The sequence below is a fragment of the Grammomys surdaster genome, unplaced genomic scaffold, assembly GCF_004785775.1.
Source record: "Grammomys surdaster isolate TR1022 unplaced genomic scaffold, NIH_TR_1.0 126546, whole genome shotgun sequence".
Lineage (NCBI taxonomy): Eukaryota > Metazoa > Chordata > Mammalia > Rodentia > Muridae > Grammomys > Grammomys surdaster.
Window position 1 is genome coordinate 1,142,227 of NW_021621338.1, and position 21,869 is coordinate 1,164,095.

Consider the following 21,869-nt stretch of genomic DNA (forward strand, 5'->3'; position numbering starts at 1 on the left):
AGAGAGAGAGAGAGAGAGAGAGAGAGAGAGAGAGAGAGAGAGAGAGACTTCCAGCTCATATCTCTTATAAAAGTGTGTTTATTACCTTTAAATCTGAGGAATCATAAAGTTACTTATCTCTGGGAAACAGAAAACTCCATAGGTAAACTCTCTAAAATATGTTAAGGAAAACATATTTCAAGGAAAAAAGTATTTCTACTTAGGGGAGAGATTTCCATAGCTCTAATTTGTCCAAAGGTATTAGTGTGGATGAAGCATCAAATGCAGAGTTTTTACAGCTTCATTTTTTATTTCCTTGCTTCATAAAATTGAAAGATCACATAAAATACTACATTATTTCTTAGTAAGTCAAAACTGTAAGTTCAATTAAGGGACTTACCAGGGCAGTAAATAAATGCCCAAGACCTTAAGGAATTTGCAGTGTCTTAAAATTAAGCTATGATTGAAAAGTACCCAAGAAAAGAACCTGTCTGAGACAGTACTTAAATTGGAGACATACTGTAAACCCCTTCCTGCGTGGGAGATTCCTCTATCAATGTAAAATATGTTTGTCCATTGCAGAAATCAATGAAGTTACCTTTTCCAAATCAACGATGCGTGTAAGCAATTGGCTACCATTGAAATTTTCTGTGCCCATTCCTTCCAAATCATAGCTTGGTCTAGGAGGTATTGTGCCTGTGATAGAAGGGAGAGTATATTAGAAATTTAAATACACACAGACACATATGCTTGCAAATAGGCACAGTCACATAAGATTGCATAGCTATGCTATGTGACCTCATGTGCCCCACAGCAAGAATATGCTCACATATGACTCTCCCATGAACATTTCGTGCTTGCAAAATGGCAGATTTTGTAAGTTTTTCTTTCCACATAAAATTGTCATGGTTTTAGTTTGCTCTTCTATTTCCCCCCACAAACATTTTGATGGCATTTGCATTCATTCCAGTTTTTGCCATTAAACTTCATCACCAGTATTATTGCCCAATAAACAGAATCATTTCTGTGCAGGCTCAGAGGATTGAGGTGCCCTGACCAGCTCAATAGATCCATCATCTCCAACATCTGTTCCAAGGATCAACCAGTGCTCATCTTGTGATAATGGTCTTTCTTTTTAATTATCCAATTGGGATGCTGAAATCTGCTTAGGATCATAAATCCCTCCTCCCCAAAGTGGTTCCTGAATGATTTTAGATCAAATAGATGGGATGAAGCAACTAGTTTAGACTATAATATATTCTAAGAAGTTCCCAAAGTGGCCTTGTTTATACTACTTATAATGTGGTATAGTTTTCTGAGTATAGAATATTAATTAACTAGAGTGTAGATTCGTATCTATACCATGAATGTCCTGAAAGGAAGTATGTTGATTTTTTAAAATATTGGGCACAATTATTTGCTATCTTCATGATTGAAATATCAACATTTAAAGATACTGGTAACATATTTCAGGAGGACCTTTATTTTAATGCTTATAGGGTTGAATAATTTACCATCTGATTTCTCTAGACCCAAGCAATCTATTTATTAGGTAACTATCCAGGAGAAGCAGCATGATCTACAGATACTGAGCAGAGCAGAGCTTGCTAGACTGTGAGACTGACATTACTTCTGCTGTGCCTTAGTCTACTCAAGCAGATAGCCACAGACAACAACATTAACTCTTGAGACAATTGTCCGGCGTATTGCCTATCATAGATTTAAGTATTCCATTAATATGATCCTTCTTTCCCCCAAAGGAGCAATCAAATTACAAGCCAGGAACTTTGTTCTGTTCCTTAGTATGTGTCCAGTCTCTAAGGCATCAAGTAGAAGACAGCATACACCTAATTCATATTTGTCAAACAAATGTAAAACAATCCTCTCGATTGAGGGCTTGGGGTTCTGATTAGTGTTTCTGCAAGGCACCAGCGTCACTTATGTAAAAAGTTAGAATTTTGTATTTTTACAAAGCAACTGAAGAATTTCAAGGCACACACAAATTTGAATCATATTAATGGAATACTTAAATCTATGATAGGCAATATGCCGGACAATTGTCTCAAGAGTTAATGTTGTTGTCTGTGGCTATCTGCTTGAGTAGACTAAGGCACAGCAGAAGTAATGTCAGTCTCACAGTCTAGCAAGCTCTGCTCTGCTCAGTATCTGTAGATCATGCTGCTTCTCCTGGATAGTTACCTAATAAATAGATTGCTTTATGTGAAGTATGGTCAAGGTAAAGACTTTGAAACCTGACATGAAGTGGCAGAAAGAAGCCTACAGCTCAAAGATCACTGGACAGGGTGTGTCAAACTCCTGTCACTCTTGTGACCTAGTGCTTAAGTTCACTGGGATTTATGATCTCCATCTGTTAAAATGAAAGTTTGGACAAATCTGTGAGGTACCTGACAATCATTTTTGTTGCTGAAAATTCCATCCACCCAAGTTCTATTTATTTTTGCAGGTGAAGTTCTGACTTGGTGCAATTGTCAATATCTAGATGCTTTTTCCTATAGAGCATTTCAGTCGGAACTTAACTTCTAATTATTCTGAAGAACTCTGCACAATCACACTGCCACACTCAGGCAGCCATGGGAAATCCTGGAGTCCCATAGGGGCAAACTAAGTACTCCATTTTTATTTGAAAATCTGAAGTTGAAACCTTTTAGAGACTATCCCTTTTGCTGACTGTTACAAAAGTCTATTCGAAGCCTTACAAGACAGAGCTGGCTTACCCAATGATGTGTGACTTCTTTCTGGAACTTGGGTGCTCCGGAGTGATAAATTGCTGTCCCTCTTCAAGTTGGATGACTTTTTCAGAATTTCACTAGAGAAGAAAAAGCAAGAACTCTCTGACTTTGTCCACATTAATTTCAATTAACTAAAGCAATGTATTATGGAAAAGGTTCAGGGACTCCAAGGACTTGCAGATTCCTTACCTATTTTCTAGAATATTAAAGGATGGGGTCACTTAACCAATGTACCAATGACCAGATAAGGTTTCCTGCCTGGTAAACTTTTATTCCTTGATGATGGACTAGATGAGACTTTAAATTATTTGTTAGTATTTTATTCTTGTAAAAAGAACTTATTGAATAAAGCATTGTAGGCAAACACTGAAAATTTTTATGGCATTCTTTTTCTTATTCAAAAGATGACAGATCCCAAGTACAGAAGTCATGTTTTAAAGACAGAAACAAGGCTTCTTTGTTTGGCACATATTTTTAAAAAAAGTCTACTGCATGTAATTACGGATGGCATTTTGATTCAAAGGAGAATAGTACTTACAGACAGATTCAAGGAACAGAAAAGAATAAACATTTGGTAAGTATCTAGTATGTGCCAGGAACATAGTAGGATTGATGCCCTTATAGGTAGCACTAGATATAAAGGCATAACATTAAGCCACATTTCTAATTCCACCAAATATGTCAATGTGATGACAACTGCATTGTGAGGTCAGGTATTTCCATGTGCCATAACCATGCTAGCTTTTGGAAGAAAATACCATTGAATTTTCTCAAATTTAGTAACAATTTTAAGAATGCATTCCCTATATTTATGACTAGTACTAAAATGCACAGAGAGAGAGAGGGGGGGGGCAAATAAACATATTTTCTTCCATTTTTTCAGTAGTGAGTATTGAACGTAGGACTTCATGTGCACCTGGCTATAACTTGACCTGTAAGACATAATGGCCTATCCCAAAAGTGGAAATAATTATATTTTCTTGAAAATCAGATACAACTAAAAACAAGAGACAGATTCGTCTCTTCCACAAACAAAATACCTCAATTGAAATTATTTTCAGAATTCTGGGAAGTTGGTGAATTGTATGTAATTGTTTATGAAGTGCATAATTAAGATACATAAAGATGGCAAGTCATTCTACTTATAATTCTATTTATAACTGAGCTTCAGCCAGACTCCTGCTTTATAAAGCAGATCTTAGCAATTTCTAATTGGGAAACTGTGTTCAGTGGTGGGTTTTGTATTGGTGTCTTCTTTTTATAAAAATGGTAAGAAGAGGTAACATTTGTTTCCAGTCCCCAGTGTTTTTCCAATATTCTCCTTAAAATGTACTGGTTGCTCCCAAAGTTCTGCATTCTTAATGCATGCTTGAATTATTCATGGCCATGACTATATTCCCCTAAATCTTTTTACATTCCTTATGCTGACTATTTGGATGGAAAAGCCATTCAGATGAAAATAAGAACTGACCTGAACTTTCCCCTTCTCTCAAAAAAAAAAAAAAAAAAGAAGCGTTAGAAAGTTGGAGAAAGTTGGGTTTGCTTTACTTTATTTCCTTGACTTCTTTCTTCCAGTCCAGCTTGTAACTCTATAAGGAAGACCACTGAATATCAACACATTTTTAAAATAAAGAAAAAAATAAGAACAACAAAAACACCTTGCCTTCATAAAAATTTTAAGGCCCTGGGACAGGAAAAACAATCTGAGGAGACTGAGGAAGATCAAAATAGCAAAGAAGAGCCAAGGGATTACACGCTGAGTAACAAGTAGGAGGGAAGAGGGAGAAGGAGGTGGGCAGTTAAGAACTGTGGTCTTAGGGAAGGAAGGCTACTTCTGCCACACAGAACCAGGCTACCCAGCTTCTCTTGTCACTTGACAGCCCTGACCCTACTCCTGCCAAGAGGACAGACAGCTCCTTCTGTTCCTGGCCATCAGTGGAGTTGTGGTTCCAGACAAGGGGCTCTGGAGGTTCCAGTTCTGGGAGAATCCTCTCTACACCAGAAAATGAAATGCATGCCATGCCCACTTCCCATTGTGAGGCTGGGCTGTAGGAGCATGGAGTTAGAATGTTGTATGTACCTTACTGTTTGTCCTCCAGAGAAGCCTCCCCAATTTTATTTTATATAGATACTATAAGTTCAAATACAACTTCTGTCAAACAAAGATCATTTTATTAGCCCTCTCACAAAACACAAAAAGGGTAAAATAAAGCCAGCTTTTCTGAATGGCTTCCTCTGTGGTTTCTAATGAGCATGCTTAGAGAGTGTCAGGAGAGGAACAGTGCCCTTTCTGTTACTTCACATAATGATTCCTGCACATAAGTGCCATAACTTCTCCATTTTAGGCTGTGACATCTTGGACATCAGGGAGCAAGCACCATGTCTCATTCAACTCTTCATTCTAGGATCTAACGCAGCCCACCTCACACTGGACCATTCGATGCAATGGTTGATTAAATCTCTGGGATGTGGACAACACACATGGATTGGAGTTAGAGGAAACTAGAAATCTCAGTTCTGTTTCTTCCTAAGAGATCTCGGATATTGTTTCCCTCATCTGTGTGTTAGGGACATGAACTAACTTGAAACAGGTGAACTAAGCATCTGTGTAGGACCCCTGATCATAGGCATGTTCAAGTCTGCAGGCATCCTTGCAGAAGGCAACACCCAGCGGTGGCATTACAAACATAAACACGTAATGGCACCCTTCCCTAGCCGTGATCATCGTCAGCTTGCCAACACGTATTAAATTTCTGTATAATCACAATGGGCAAATCAAATAGGAAAATCAAGAGTTTCGATACGTTCATGGGGGGAGGAGCTAAGCGAGGACACATACAGGGGGTGATAAGAAAATATGATGGTTCCATTAAATTGGAGCTATCATTAGTTGTATTTGTAAACCATAGACATCAGATTCACAACCTTAACCTGAGCTCTTGTCACCTGATGTTTCCTTCATTGTCCCACTATCCTACTGGCTCTTATCTAAGAAGGCCTTTACTTGCTTCTTTCAGAGAGTATTTGACAATAGAGTGTCTGGAGACATAGTCATTTGTCACTACCTCAGTCAGGATACACTTGGTACTTAGTAGGCTGAGGCTGGTGATGATGCTACGCACCCTCCAACACACTGCACTAGAATGAATTAGCTGTCCCAAGTATCAGCTGTACCAAAGCTGAAAAATGTTGTAGGAGTCAAGGTACTGGGGCGTGATCACACATGGATAACTCATGTCCATTCACACGCCCCACCACCAACTTAGGAGACTTAAAGTTCTGACTCAGGAGCTCTGAGTAGCTGTAATGAACTCATCTGAAATCTGCCTCATATGGGATAGCTCTGGGAGTAGATGAAAGCATTATGCAAAATGTAAATAGCCTCTGAATTTGACACATAGGGCCATCTGATTCGAGAAAATTTATCCTTGAAAGTGAGCCAAGAATGTCTGACACACATCAGCAAGTGGTCCGTAGCATTATCTAATGGACTTTCACTGGTCTAAGATATGTGTACGCACACCACAGAGTTGGTTGAGGACCTTTCTTCTAACATGCCAGAGATGAGGACTTTTGCCTCACTGGCCTTTATGAAGATTTCTTTGGAGCAGAACGCAATGAGAAAGACGTTTTGTATTAAAATTTCCTCTCAGTTATGATGAAAACATAACCCAGAATAGCTTTGACTTCTCAGACATGTCTACCAAGAGCTACATCTGGGAAATGTCACATTTATCTATATATGTCATCATAATAGGATTTCTGCACTTGCTCCCGGGTGTCAGTGTTTCCTGTGCGAGAGAATGACTACCTGGATAGGTAATGTCTGTGTGCTGTGGTGAAGTCTGTCTATAAAAAGCACTCTTACCCCGAAAGAGACATATGGCCCATCCTGGAAAGAAGCGTCTGACATTCTTTTTTTGTCTCTAAGGGTTAGTTAAAATTTTGTAAGTATTTTTCACTTCTTCTCAGAATCATAATCATATGTAGTGACATCTGGAAGAAAAATGTGCTGTAAGGCTGCATCTGATCCCATTCCACCTGTCATTCATCACTGACTTAACCACAGACAGACTCAGGACACCATAGTGACCATGGAGTCATTCATGCTTACGCGATGCAGTTGGCCTTCCTGGCTATCTCTGAGCCAAAGCCATTTACAGAAAAAATTTAATTGCCTTAATTATCTCTCTGATTTTATTCTGACCTTCATTCTTCAAGGGTCGTCCACCACTTCAGATATAATACCTGCCTGTACCTTTCTAAACCATTCTCATCTAGGTCACCCAGTTATGATCAAGATTTATAAATTCCTTAATATGTTGACCTATGCTAGAATTTTACTATTCATGGGAAGACCTTTGGATTTATACTATCTACTAGAACAAGTACATGTCTAAAAGTTTTTCAAAGTCCTGTGTTGAGTGGATGAGGAAGCATGTAAGAGAAGACAAGTGTTAGAAACATGGAAAATAGAGAGGAAGAGGCAGCCTGGTGGCTTTTTCAATGACAATGTGCAGTTATATTCTACCCAGACACAGCATAGATGTGACAACACTGAGAAAATTCAGGAAAGTCACGATTTTTTAAAAAAAGCCATTTTCCTGTTTTTCCATGCTGATTAATCTACGTCTCAATTTATTTATTTTTTTACTAAGTGCTAGGATTCTTTCTCTGGTTTATCCTAAACACATCTTCTATTCTTAGTGGTGAAACACTTGTTAGCACAATTTCACATGCATGTGGGGGGGAGTGTGCGTGTGCACGTGTGTGTGTGTGTGTGTGTGTGTGTGTGTGTTATTAAGTCTTAAACCATGGGCCTTGGCACATGCCAGGCAAGAATTGAGCTGCATCCTCAGCACTCAAAGGCCGCCCCTGGGAGAACTCCTGTCATCTGCCTACCCAAATCTACTTGTACTCTAAGGGTACATCTAACAGCAAGATCCACAATGTTTTAAGAAAGCTGTGTGACGAGTCACCATCAATTGTGTAATGTTCTGGGCATAGTGAGAGCTGAGAACAAATATTCATCACATTTACCATATTATGCGATCATTTGACTGTTATTTTGTCTCTCTGCCTCTTCCTCTGAGGTTCTAAATTCTTGTTGAGCATGAAATGTGCATAATTCATCTCTTTATGTGCAACAACTTACATCATCTGTAGCACATTTTATGTAGTCAATGTATTCAGTCTGGCTGAAAAACTGGCCTATGTGACAGCTAATGCATCTTTCCAGTTTGTTCTTAGAGAAATGAATTTTAACCTTTATTTTAACACCAATTCCACTTAAAATGACTATATTTGAAATTAAAACAACATAGGAACTATATATACATTCTATTTCATGTCTGCAATCAAACTACCCTAACCTTCTTCCCCTTTATCTTATTTCCAGTGTTTTCAGATTAATTTCAAAATTCTGTTATATTTGTTATGTTTTCTAATACTCCTTCTCTCTCTCTCTCTCTCTCATCCCATGATTAAATCACATCAGCTATTTTTCCAGTTCTGCAGGGGCCTTCAAATAGGATCAAGTACATGAATTCAGAAGCCATGGGTCATGGAAAAGTATGATCAAGAGCAGGAGTGGAATCTGCAGAAGCAGATGCACCCCTCCCCAGAGTCCCCAGGAATGCTGAATCACTTCTCCAAATAATGACCTGTGAGCTCTGAGGGGGCGATCTCTGCCCTTCACCAACTGTGTGAGCAATGGCACGGGCCAGAGGTTCCCACTGTGTGATGTATTCTTAGACACTGTGTAGGGAAGAAGTACAGGGGTAAGCTCTGTGATGTCAAACTATCCAACGCTCTAGGGAGCGGGAAAGCCAGAAACACAACCTTCCCTTTGCCACACAGATGCTGACTTCAGCATCTTTGTGGTTGTTGTCATTGCTGTGTTTTCTTTCTTCCTTTCATTGTGAAGCTAATGCCTAGAGGAGTATGAACTTAATAACAGAAGGCTAGTGCCCAAATCAAAATCACATCACAACACCAGGCCACCAGCCAGGCAGCAGTGACTGCAGCATGATTATATCTTTCAGAAGAACATCCATTAAAGGCAATATCGCAGGCCTCTTTTGATGCCACCAAAGGTGTTTCTTTCCTCAGTCTGAGACCAGAAGAGGAAGACTGTTTGGTGTTTCAATGAGGCTCTGCTGGTGACTCTTCCTTCACCAAAGGGAAGCAATTTAGGAGTTTACCGAGTAACCAGGTGCCCGTTTCATTGCAAGGCTGTATAAAGCATAAAAAGTTAATAGCATGCCGGAAAATATCATTAATACAATTTTATTATTGTACATAATTTCCTAAATTAAGCTCCAGTTAGTTCAGAAAAATACTGAATGTGCAGCAATATGCAATGAGCTAGATAAATAACCTGGAGATTAGAAAATCATTTTAAGTAGCAGACATGACCAATTGCATTTGACTCTCTACACTAGGACATAGGAGATTCCTCTTTTGGGGAAAAGTGTATTATTTCCATGAGGCCCCTGTAATGAGTAGAAAACACCATAAAGAAGAAAGTCATAATAGACAGACAGACAGACAGACACACGTCAGCAACCATCCCTTACAAGATTTTCTTTCTATCAATGGTGAAAATTCCTTTCCTTCCTTTAGTATGGAAAAGGTATTACTTAAGTATCTTCTTAAGCATTTTCAAGGAACAGAAGGATTTTGTCTTCTCTACCTCTGTGTCATTGGGAATGGTGTCTGGCCTGTGGAAGCATCACCAGCATTATTTGTTGAATAAATTAATAAACAAGTGAGAATATTAGAGTTGTTTCAAGCACTGAACCTGATCAACTCACTAAAACAACAAAACCCATGAGAATTACCAACCCAAATGTAACAATTGTTCTGTTCCACATTGTTTCTCATAACAATTCTTGACATGTTTACAGTTTATGCTGAAAAGGTTCATTCGATCTTTCTAAAATTATCAGTCATTTTACAGGATGATGCTGGTACAATTAAAGGAGAAGCTGTGCTACATGTTAAAGAACTTAACATTCATTTTTGAGAACCAATGATCTCTAATCTTTGATTCAGTGTACCTTTAAATAGTATCTGTTACCTCACAGTTGATTTAAATTATAATATCATTTGCAAATCTATTGACAGGTAGGCTCCTGGGCGTCTCTTTAAGATTAGATTTCCAGGGAGAAAGCCGAGGTTGTAAATGATCAGACTGTAATTGGTCTCTATTGTCTATTTTTATTCTGCAGTTGTCTCTCACATCATAAAACAGAACATGAATTAACCCCCATTTAAAGGTTATTATTTAATCACTGTACTTTGGGGTGCAAGGTTCTCTGTGTAGCCCTGGCTGTCTAGAACTAGAACTAGCTTGGTAGTTCAGGCTGGCCTTGAACTCAGAGATCTACCTGCTGCCTCTGCTTCCTGACTACTGGGACTAAAGGCGTGGGCCACCACCTCCCAGCTGATTACTGTACTTTTGTCCTTATTACTTTGTATTTTGAGAACTTCCGTTTTCTTCTTTGCACTTCCTGGTCTCCATTGTAACTTGAAGGACCACATATAGTAGTATAAATGTGTCGTTCTTCCTAGAGATGAGTCCCTGCTGTTTACTCTATATCTGTGACTGAGTCTTAGGACAATGTGTCACTGACAAGGTAGGGAGGTAGAGAGAACCTTTGAGGGAAACAAAATAGAACCTCAGCCATTCATCTTAAGACAGAAAATCTAAGGAACTAACTGCCTCAGAATAAATAGAATGTGATCTCTCTTTCCTAATGCTGAGACTTCAGTGTACACTCACTCCGTTCTTTCTCAGTCACATCCACTCACATAGGAAACAAACGTTCGTATAGTTCTCAGACGAATATACTGGTTGTTTCACAAGGAAAGACATTTGATCTTCCAGAAAAACCCAGCATATCTAAAAAAGCCCCGCCCCTCATCTCCTCACCATCCACCCATCCCCACCCCCGCACCTTTCTTTAAACAGCGTTCCATCAATCCCCTTCCTACGGAGCAGATCTCGTGGCCCATAGGGTGTGTCTTTACATTTAGAGTCTGTGTCACAGAGGAGGGTTTGTAGGAATGGGAAGAATCCAGCACTGGGAAGGTTTCGAGGTGCGAGGTAACCTGAAATTAAAAAATAAAGATGATGTCATTGTGGCAGACATACCTGGGGAGGGAGAGAAGAATAGTAGCAGATGCATTTGATAAAATTAAATTTTGGGTAAGACTTTCTGGGACCTTAAAATTAGTCCCACCTTGGCAGATAACGCTGGCCTAGAGACTTTTTTCTTTACCTTGATTTTTCTAGACTTTCTAAAATGAATCAAAGGACTTAAAAATGCTGGTTGCCCCATGGGCTCCTCTATCTAGAGTTCATTCTTAAGAAAGACTTTTTAAAAAAATTTTTTGTCTTATATTTGACTCTGTGTGTATGTGCCTGTGATGCAAGATACGCACATGAATGCAGGTACTTGCAACATCAGGTGCTGGAGTTCAGGCAGTTGTGAGCCACCCAGTGTGGATGTTGTGAACACAGTTCAGGCCCTCAAAAAAAACAGTAAATATTTTTCAACCACTGAGTTGCTCCAATTCCTCTAAAATAATGCTTAAAGGTAGTTTTAAGAACACTTGTTAAGAGTGGTTTAAAAATAAATCTATAAATCCATATGATAAAAGCTTATGTAACCATTGAGCATGCCAATTCACATAGGGAAAGTTTACAAAGTATGTCAAAGGGGACAGGTTTTTAAAAACAAAATCTATATACTTTAAAGTAGTATAAACAGAATACCCCAAATCTTTTAAAATACATAATCACATTTGTATTAAAAACCTGAAAGACCACACCAAAAAAAAAAGTATATGGTCTTTTAAATTTGGATGATATATTTCATGTGAATTTCCTTTCTTCTTTCTGACTGTATATTAACTTTCCCCACAATATATAAGTCTGATTTTATAATCAAATAAATACAACCAAGTTTGCAGAGGCTAAGAAATATTTTAGACTCCTCACAGTTTGGCATTTTAATTATTATAAATAAATGTTCTTTTGCCGTTTGTTTAAAAACTCAGGAGGAAAAATATCAGCAGAGTTAACACACAATTTACAGATGGGAGAGAAGCTTTTGCTAACTACACCTCAGATAGGGGCTTAATATCTAGGAGACATAAAGGTTTTGCAAAAATTAAACACTGAACCCATAAAATTGCCAAACAACAAATGGCTAATGAAATTTAAAAAATGGGCTTTTTAAAAGACCTACAAATGGCTGACAAACATTTAAATAACAAACATTTATATGTATTTAATATTATATATTTAATATTCAATATCCTTTAGCTATCAGAGAATGCAGATTGAAACCCCTTTGTGACCATCTGTTGCCCAAGTCAGAATGACTACTGTCAAAAAAAAAAAAAACAAATGATAGCAAGTACTAAAGAGTAAGTGGAAAAGGAAAACCCCATCTACTGCTGGTGAGTGTGTAACTAATGTGAACACTATGGCCATCAGTATAGAGGTTCCTCAAAAAGTGAAAAATGGAGCTATGGTATCACCCAGTCATAGTGGTCTTGAGCATTGTACTCAAAGGACTGTATATCATCCAACCACAGAGACACTTGTGTGTTTATGCTCATTGTTGCACTATTCATAATAGCAAGGATATGGAACAGCCTAGATGCCCATCAGCAGGAGACTGGATAATGAAAATGTAGTTTATATATACCAAAGAATGTATTCAGCTAGCCGGGCAGTGGTGGCGCACACCTTTAATCACAGTACTTGGGAGGCAGAGGCAGGTGGATCTCTGAGTTCGAGGCCAGCCTGGTCTACAGAGTGAGTTCCAGGACAGCCCGGGGCTATAAAGAGAAACTCTGTCTCGAAAAACCAAAAAAAAAAAAAAAAAAAAATGTATTCAGCTGTTAATAAAATTAAGTTGGCAGGAAAATGAATGAAACCAGAAAATCTGACGTAAAGTGACATTGCCTCATCTCAGAAAGACAAAATTCTCATTCTCATGTTGCCTTTTATACGTGGATCTTAACTTCGAATGTTCGTATATACGAGATATATGTATACATGTTTGTAAATGAGGGGTTATAAGAGCAGGTACATGGAACTACACAGGAAACCATGAGAGTGGACCAAGTTGGTTGAGAGGGAGGGGCAAAAGGCATTGTAACCCGAAAGTAAAAGTGAAGGTCCTGGGGGCAGGGCATAGAAATAATAGAAACAAATTTCATTTGAAAAAAATGTCAAACTGAAACCTAACTCTGTAAAATAATAAAAACAACAGTAAGTAGTGTGAATGAATATGCAGATTTTCCTCCCAAATTACTCATGCACCACAATGTGAGGGGCTGACTTTAACAACTGCTTTATGAAATGTGCTGGCTGCCAAGGCAGTTGGCCAGCTGTAGAATATGAGGGTTTTTTCACACTTAGGCTTGATATTAAAACACTAGATGTGTCCTGTGGGAAAAGATGGGAGAGAATGAGCTTCAAAAAAAGACAGATGTTATAACTCTAAGGGAAATTCCAAACTGGAGACTCAAAACAAAACCTTAATTTCCCCATGAATCTGGTTGAAAAGGGAGCCAGTACAAGTCTAGTTTCATTTTAAAGAGAAAGAGACAAAACTTAGCAGTGAGCTCAACCATGACCGTGCATGAATATGAAAGCAGAGAAAATGTAAAGAGATGTGACCCAAATTACCTAAAGACAGGCCAGTGGAAGGAAAGAACTGGAAACAAAGGAAGGGGGCCTAGAATGTTAGCCGGAAGAAAAGCAAGTCAACTTGATGGTTCCCTTATAGCTAGTTCCTGAGGAAGACACACACGGGAATGGTTGGTCCCTTTAGTTTGCATTTGGGTTTAGTAGAAGGAGTCGTTTCTGTGTCACCAACTGGACCAGTGTACATGGTACTAATAGGTAATTAAGTGGGTCTAAGTGCTCTCGAATCTCTTCTGAGTTTCCAAGCTTTTGAAACTACCCATATTGGTTTTGAAGACCGTTGGTGATTGTTTCTGCACTATTTCTTTATGTAGGCTATAATAAATCATTATGAAATCAGTTGCCTAAAAACACTAGGAATGCATTACGTTACATCTCTGGAGATCAGAAGTCCCAGAACTGAATCTAGGTGTGCTCAAGATCAAGGTGTGAGCAGACCTTCATGTCTCTCAGACTTTCTGTGCAAGAATTGGCCTTGTGGCCTTTTCAGACTTCTGTACGCAGCTCACCCCTAGACTACTAGCTGCCCTCTTCATCTGCAAGGTCAACAACACCATTTTTTCCTAAAACCTCTTTCTTTACCCTCTTTCTCATCCCCTCTATAGCAAACTTCTGTTTCAGTCAACACTACGCAAGCCCGGCACATGTCTACAGGGCAAGCTCACTATGGATGGTCATCTGCTTTGTAACATAGATGCCAGCTATAGCTGCTCATTTAAATTATGATCCTGCCAATGAGATGATCCCCACTCTATCACAAGCATACATAGACACTGAAAGGGGAACTGGGGACTGGAGAGATGGCTCAGTGGTTAAGAACATTGGCTGTTCTTCCAGAGGACCTGGGAGCAACTACTAGCTCCCACTTGTGAGACACCTTACTCACAAGTGTCTGTAACTCTGATTCCTGGGGAGCCACTGCCCTGTTTTAGCATTTTTAGGCACTACACACATGTGGTACACAGACATAGACGTGTATGCAAATATCTATACACATAAAATAGATGACATTTTATAAAAGAAACAGCAAAAGGAGGTAAAGGAAGGGCCGTAGAAATATGACCAGAAGGTTCCATTGCTCTGTACCACTTAGGATTGCTGGGATGAATGAGTGGAGCCAGGCTCTAACAAACAGAAGTACACAAAAGTCCATGCTATAGTCTAAAATGAGGCAAAGAAGGAAAGATACTGTGGCAAGAAGGGAGCTTTGCATCCAACTTTGCCTTTTCTGGAGCTTATTTTAACTTAAGAAGAATTGGAAAGAATATAAACTCACAATTAGTCTTTCAACATCATAAAAAAAAGAATGAACCTACTTACAGGAAAACTCATCATAGGCTTGCTTAAAAAAAAAAAAAAAGAGCTCCGGGGAGCATCAGAGGGAGAGGTAATGACACTGTGCCTAGATTTTTGATAAGTGATATTTAAGCTGTCATAATGGGACCATGCAAATGAATAATAGGTTCCCTTTTGTCCAAGTGCCTCACAGGGTGTATTGTGCCTGGAGTCCACACTTGACCTTCATTTTTGAACTAACCACAGTGCACTCACAGTCTGTGCACTCACCACAGTGAAGGGGCTGCTGCAGGAGCATGCCCATGTCCTGTGTTCTCTGAGAGGCGTCCACCATGCATTTTGCCACTTGTCCTAGATTCACCGCCATGATTTCTTTCCTCTTACACACCAACTTTTCACCAAGCATGGGGATGCTCTAAAGCTAACCAATAAGAATCAAGTAGAATTAAACTCTTCTTGCTTCCTTGTGAAAGGAAAATGGATTTTTCTGTCTTCCACCCATCTCAGCTATCTCCTCAAGGAAGTAACTCAGAGCAACTTGTCACTAAACAACCACAAGCTCTAAGGAGTGGCTAATTTTAGCTTGAACTTATTCTACTCTAAAGGTGTCTCTGTGGTGTTCAGATTCTAAAATAACACTTTCCCTTTATATCCCTAAATGTCAGCATAAAGGAGGAAAAAAAGAAATAACTGCCTCTCTTTCACAAAACTTTTAAGATGCATGCATAGTTTATCCTAATAATTGAATGACCATGTTCTAGGCCAAAGCCCGAGTTTAAGAAACAAATGGAAGAAGGTCATGACTGTAAACCAAACCACAACAAAATTTGCAGGTAAAATCAGATCCCAGAAGCTCAGGATGTCAGGTAGGATAAGATCCTTGGTATCATGACACCCAAAGTTTCCACACTCAGGAAAATACCCATGCCCATCACTGAGAGAATAGCTACTGGAGGTCAAATTTGTCCCTAACCCAGTTTGGAAGAGGAGAAAGAAAGATAGTAACGAAAATTCCAAGTCACAAGTGGCTCAGTTTCCCAATATCTCCAGGCAAAGATAGTAAGTGACCAACCCTGGGTGGGAGAAGTTATTTCTTTAGAACGGAGAAAGTCTGCATTGTTGACATGGCCCCATTGTAATGTCAACACATTTCAGTTGTCTTGGAGAGTGAAATCAAAGCCAACCATAGGACAGCTTTAGAAATGAATCTCACCTAAATCAAATTCAGTAAAAGTTGCCTTACAAAAAGATTTAGATCTAAGAGTTTTGAACAGCACATACTTTGCATAGTGATGTCAGTCCGTATATCCATGTCAACTGACAGGAAAGAACACATTTTCCTTTCCCGCTACACAAAAATTCTTATGCAGAGCACTATTTGTGATACATGACGTGAGGATTAAAGCAATGTGTGGACCACAGCCTCAGCAGCATCACCTGGGACCACGTTAGAAATGAGGTTTCAGAGGCCGAGGTGCCTGCTTGGCATGGGTAAGATATCCAGAGTTCAATTCATTCCACGGGAAAGAGAGAGATTAGTTAGCTCAGCTCCCGAGTTAGAAGTTTATTGAAAACTCCAGGGGAAGGGCTCAACAATCTGTGCTTATAACCACTTTAGGTACTTCTGGCACGTACTCTACCGAAGATTAGATGACAGACCTTTACGTAAGAGTCAGATAAGAAACATCTTTGCTTGGTAGACTGTACCAACAGCATGACAATTACTTAACTCGGGGTCTTTTATTTTGAAAGAAGCCACAATGTGTGAACTTCCTTGTGTTCCAGAAAAAACTTCATTTACATAGGCAGACAATTGGCTGGATGAGGCCTGTGAACTGTAGCTTGCTGTGCTCTGGGATGGTGAGCCATCTAATTCATATTCTCTCTCTCTCTCTCTCTCTCTCTCTCTCTCTCTCTCTCTCTCTCCCTCCCTCCCTCCCTCCCTCCCTCTCTGCCTCTCTCTCTGCCTCTCTCCCTCTCTCATTTCTTACTCTCATTTGCTCTTTCTTGTCTTCTCCTTCTTCCATCATTGTCTCTAATTTCCTTCATATTGCCCTCCCCCCATTTCTGAATCTTCCTTCGCTTTCGCCTGCTCCTCCATCTCTCTCCCCATCTTCTACTCCATCATTTCTTCAGTCATCAATTAACCTAGAGTGCAGCACTGTTCCCCCAAGCATCCTCCCTTTCTACTTTACCTTTATTTGGTAGGATTGTTGTCCACTTCCATAGTAAGTTCACAAGCATATTGCTCCCTGGTACTGTCCAGACAATGACTCCTTTCTACTTATTATACTGTTCAAAGCAAAGACGTGAGTCTTTATTGTAATGAAGCTTCCTTGATTTAATGCTGGTTAGCCAGGAAGCACTTGGGAAGCTGGCTTGGTGACACTTATGGATATTCTAGTAGTGGCAGAATTCACAGATTTCCACTGTGTTTCTTTGTGTCTGTCTCAAAACAGGTCAGAACCCCAACTACTTGGTAGTTTTTATACTTGCAGGTAAAAAGAAATTAATCTTTATTCCAATGAAGACATGAACTATGCCTTGAAAAGAAAATTTGGACTAGAAACGAGTGAGTTATTCATTAAGGGTTTTACATTTTTCTTAAGTTTTCAGACAGAGTCCTATTGTCAGAACAATAGAAGGCCCTCTTATCACTTACATGATGGTTCTTTTTGTTAAACAACTCCAGGACATGAGTAAATAAGACAAATAGATCCAAAAACATCATCTATAAGCAGTTAAATACTCAATACAATTAAATATAAAGTTCAATATAAAATAATATAAGCATGGAAGTGGGTCTTGGAAGTATATTTGTAATAACTTATTAAAGTAAGTTTTTATTCTGGTAGTTTTCAAACAAATTTTGTTCTGAATTACATTTCTGAAGACATAATTAAAACTGTGAAGGATATAATGCTGCCATTCCAAATCATTTCATAGACATTGTCAAAGAGGCCCAGAGAGCTGCCCCTGTTTCCCTCCACAGGAATCTCCCACCAGCTTATACCTAACAGGAAAGTCTGCTGCTCTGCCACCCTCCGGTGAGTAGAGACAAATGTATCTGTTCCTCCTAATTCTGCACCCTCTGAGGAAGGGCGTCAGCACCCATGAGGCCCAGTGTGACAAATTAAGGGAAAACCTGATAGGACTTTAAACACTTCAATAGAGAAAATCAGCATGAGTACATTTTTAAGATACTGTATAAATCATAAGCTATTTGAAAGAGGGAAATTCCCAGTATAAGTTTTAGTACAGTGCACAACATTCTGAAGTCAACCATGAAATGTATGTTAATTAATAATTGGCTAAAACTCCCAAGGTCACAAGAAAACGGCATGATGTAGGGGGTTAGTGTACGATAGGCCTTCATGTTATTAATCCACCAAAGTGTAGCTTTCCCCAAAGTTAAACTCAACACAAACTGCACCTTCCATAGATACTGTCTTATATTCTTGGGTCATAAAAATGGGTAGAATTGGTTATTCAGAATAGCCAGTGCCACTTATTCTTGTATGTTTCATAAGTATTGGTGCTTCTGAAAACCTAACTAATGCACGGCATCCAAAATACCAACCATTGAACACATAGTGAAGCCCTCTATCTTTTACTCAGTAAATATTTATGAAAATATTCTGTGCTTGGCACCAAGTAAAGGACTAAGTAAGGCTCATTCTTATATTTTTTAAAAATAAAAATTCTATTTTAACATAAAAAGGTAATATGAATTCAGGAGTTGAGAGGGGTTATAAAGAGATAGAACAATGGGTGTGAACTTGCCTCATTCAAGTTCAAGTGTTTACTAAAGAAAATGCATCTAGAAATTTTTATTTTCCTGAACTGCCAGAAATACTGTATATATATTTATATAAGGAAAGCACATATTTTTAAACAAAAGGAAAAGGTTTTATTTTTAAAAAAAAACTTTCTATCCTGATCATTTTTGTTGTTTTGGCTTGCGTTGGTTGTCAACTAGACCTAAGATAGAGTTATTTGGGGGGATGAACCTCAGTTAAGAAAATGCCTCAATCAGATTGGCTTATGGGTTTTGTTTAGATGTTTGTATTAATGAACATTGTAGGAGGGCCCAGTTCACTGTGGGTGGTGTCATTCTTGGGCAGGCTGTCCTGAGTAGGATGAGAAAGCAAATCAAGAAATCTGTGAGGAGCAAGCTAGTAAGCAGCATTCCTCCATGACTTCTGTTTCAGTTCCTGCCCTATTTGAGTTCCTGCTTTGTGGTGGACAGTTACCAGGGTATGCAGGCCACATGAACCCTTTCCTCCCCAAGATGGTTCTGTCTACAGCCATCATCACAGCAACCAAAAACTAAGACAGCACCATAAGTTTTAAAGAAAATTAACATATATCATTTCTCATGAGCCTTGCAACAATCCTAAAGGACAGGCTGGGCAGGTCTGACATCCATTTGGCAGCTCAAGCAAGGTTAAGCTCGGAAGAAAAACAACATGTCAAAATGCAACCGTAGGATGCTTGGTGATGAAAACACTTTGTTCAGCTATGTGGTTGGAATTTGAAAAATGGGTTCGTTTCTAGATTTTATTCTTGAATTCCTAAACCATGGGAGGGGGTGCGAGGGAGGGATCAATTGACCTCTCTAAACCTATTTCCACATCTATAAAATTGAGGATAATGGGCCTTGCTGCCTTACAGGACTCAAGGAAGATTAATTAGATGAAGCTTATGAGCCCTGAGCAGGCAGGCCCATAGAAACATAGGCTGCTTTGCTCATCTGGCTGCTATTACAACACTCTGGTTTTTTTTAACCACTCAGTGGCCGTGGCTTTGCTGCTCAATCCAGTCTTCCATCTTTGTACCCTGAGCCAATGAATGATTATAAATATTGCATGATGTTTTTTCTACCTAGTAATTCATAATATATACTTGTATCAACTGGAGTCGTGTTCCAGTTACTGCGTGTTCAGTGGGTGTGGTACAATGACACATTCTGTCTAATTCTGCCCAGGCAAGTTTTGCTCCATAGGAGAGATGGTTTTCTAAGTTCAAGTTCATTGGCAAGATGTATAGTACAGCTGACTGTGAGAGCCCATGTATGATGTCTGATCCTTAAAGCAATGAACAATGAGGTCCCCGTTCATCTGGTTGGCATCTGAGGAATATTGTTCAGCTGTAAAGTGTCTGCCTAAAATATGTAAGACCAGGGCTTAATCTTTAGCATGCCAAAAGCAGAGCAAAAGTTCAATCGGCATTTGCCTCGCTCAACAACTACAGTCACCAAGAATAAGAACAGACCCTGGACCATTTGGGCTGGTGCTCACATTGTTAAACACACACCTACATCCCTCAACGTTGTTGCCAAATGCACAGACAGACGGATTCTGAAAGGTGCAAAAAACTGCCCTAGTAGAGATAATTTTGGAACTGGATGCAAACGAAGCCATATAGGAAAAGATTTCTGCCTCTTTTTGATTTTGGATTACTGTTCATCAGATTTTAAAGGAACATTATTTGGTTTAAGGATGAAGTTTAGACTCCAGACTGTGCTATTCCTCTGGCTGTTGCTTCTTTGACCCTCAAGTGCACAGTTGGGTTGAAGTTCAGAACCCTATCTCTCTGACTGTCCATAACAGAACGTGTTCCCTCTTATACAAATGTTACCCAGAGCTAGTTGGATGGGGAGTTCCCCACATCCAAACCCTGATCTACTTAAATTCTTTTTTTTTTAAATCATGATTTAAAGGCTGGAAGACTGAATGGAAACAGGTACATGGCAGATAAGAAACTCCCATGTGTATTGCATCTGGGGAAAGTTAAAAATAAGAATCTCAGGCATACTATTCAAAATATTCCCACTGGGCAAATATGTGGAGACCTGTGGCTTATCTTCGAGGCTCTGTGGATTTCTAGATGAGCACATTGGTAAGTAACAGGTATGTTTTTTCCAAAACTTCCTTTTTAGCAACAAAACTTCAATTTCAATTTTGAAAAATCTCTCTGCTTTTACCATCTGTAAACAGACTCTTAAGCATCAAATTTTCCTCTCTACAGCTAAATTAGACCTTTAAAGGGGGTGGGAGGAATGGAGGCTAGATTCCCCCTTCCCTTCACCATGACATAACCTCATTCTATAATTTAGTCCCTTGATTAGGAACCTTCTCAATTAGGAACCTTCTCTGGCCTTTGCGAGGGGCCAAGTGAGGCTGGATGTATTCCTACTGGGTACAACTGTGTTGCTGAGAGATGTCAAGGATGCCTGATGCCTGGGCTGGGAGTTTCTGCTGTGGGCCCTGTAGTAACAGTCGCTGTGGGGAGCCCTCCTTCTGAGCTTGTCCCCTCTACAGATCCATCAACTCCAGCTGACCTCATCAAAAGAGGGGCACACTGGAGAGGAGATCATCCTACAGCACCAGGGCATCTGTTATGAGTGGTGAGCAAAATGCTACCTGAATGGTTATCTACACAGTAGATCATCCAAGGCTCTAGGCAACAGAGGCACCAAGTCTGCAGTGGGATGAGAGGAGTGGAGGATTTAATGCCTCTCTGCTACACTAATCTCAGAAGGGATGTTTCAGTGTAGGCCCATGAAGAGTGGAGGAGCATCAGAGATTTCCATAATCCAGGCTCTTGGGCCCAAAGAGTTTATGAAACTTAACTCAGGCTCCCATTCTGGGAAACAGAATATCTTTGTATATTAAAGACTTTAAAAAGTTTTGCAGATAAACACACACACACACACACAAATCCTGAATAATTAAAGTTAGTTACTTTCATACTTATACATGCATGATCACAGGATTTATTTTTCCTTTACTTGGTCTTTAAGGTGGAACTGATTAATGTCCCTCAAGTGACTATTTTATGGAGCTCATTGCAAGAGTGCTTAATCCAGGGTCTCAGACATTCTTGCTGAAAAGCCCTGCAATGGGGAATAGCTTACATTAGAAAACATCTTAGTTTCACTTCAACCTTTAAAAGTTGCCTGTGAGATGCCACCCCACTAAAATGGCTTGGTTTTGGTGAGTCAGGGAGCATTTTGCAAATGTGCATTTCAATCTTTTTTTCCGGCAGTTCATCTACAGAACTACCCGGAACATTGCTCAGAGATGGAAATTACATTGCAAAAGGATTGGAGG

The 21,869-nt window shown here is 39.4% G+C and overlaps 1 protein-coding gene across 1 annotated transcript in view; it reads right to left on the reverse strand.

The window, feature by feature from the left end:
- Abca12 (ATP binding cassette subfamily A member 12) overlaps positions 1-21,869 on the reverse strand; it is a 161,675-nt gene that overhangs the window by 99,175 nt on the left and 40,631 nt on the right. The window contains exons 3-5 of the mRNA XM_028760684.1: positions 10,691-10,844; positions 2,715-2,806; positions 578-675 (exon numbers count right to left, since the gene is read on the reverse strand). Of these exons, the coding sequence (XP_028616517.1) occupies positions 578-675; positions 2,715-2,806; positions 10,691-10,844 (344 nt within the window). The remainder of the gene's footprint in view (positions 1-577; positions 676-2,714; positions 2,807-10,690; positions 10,845-21,869) is intronic.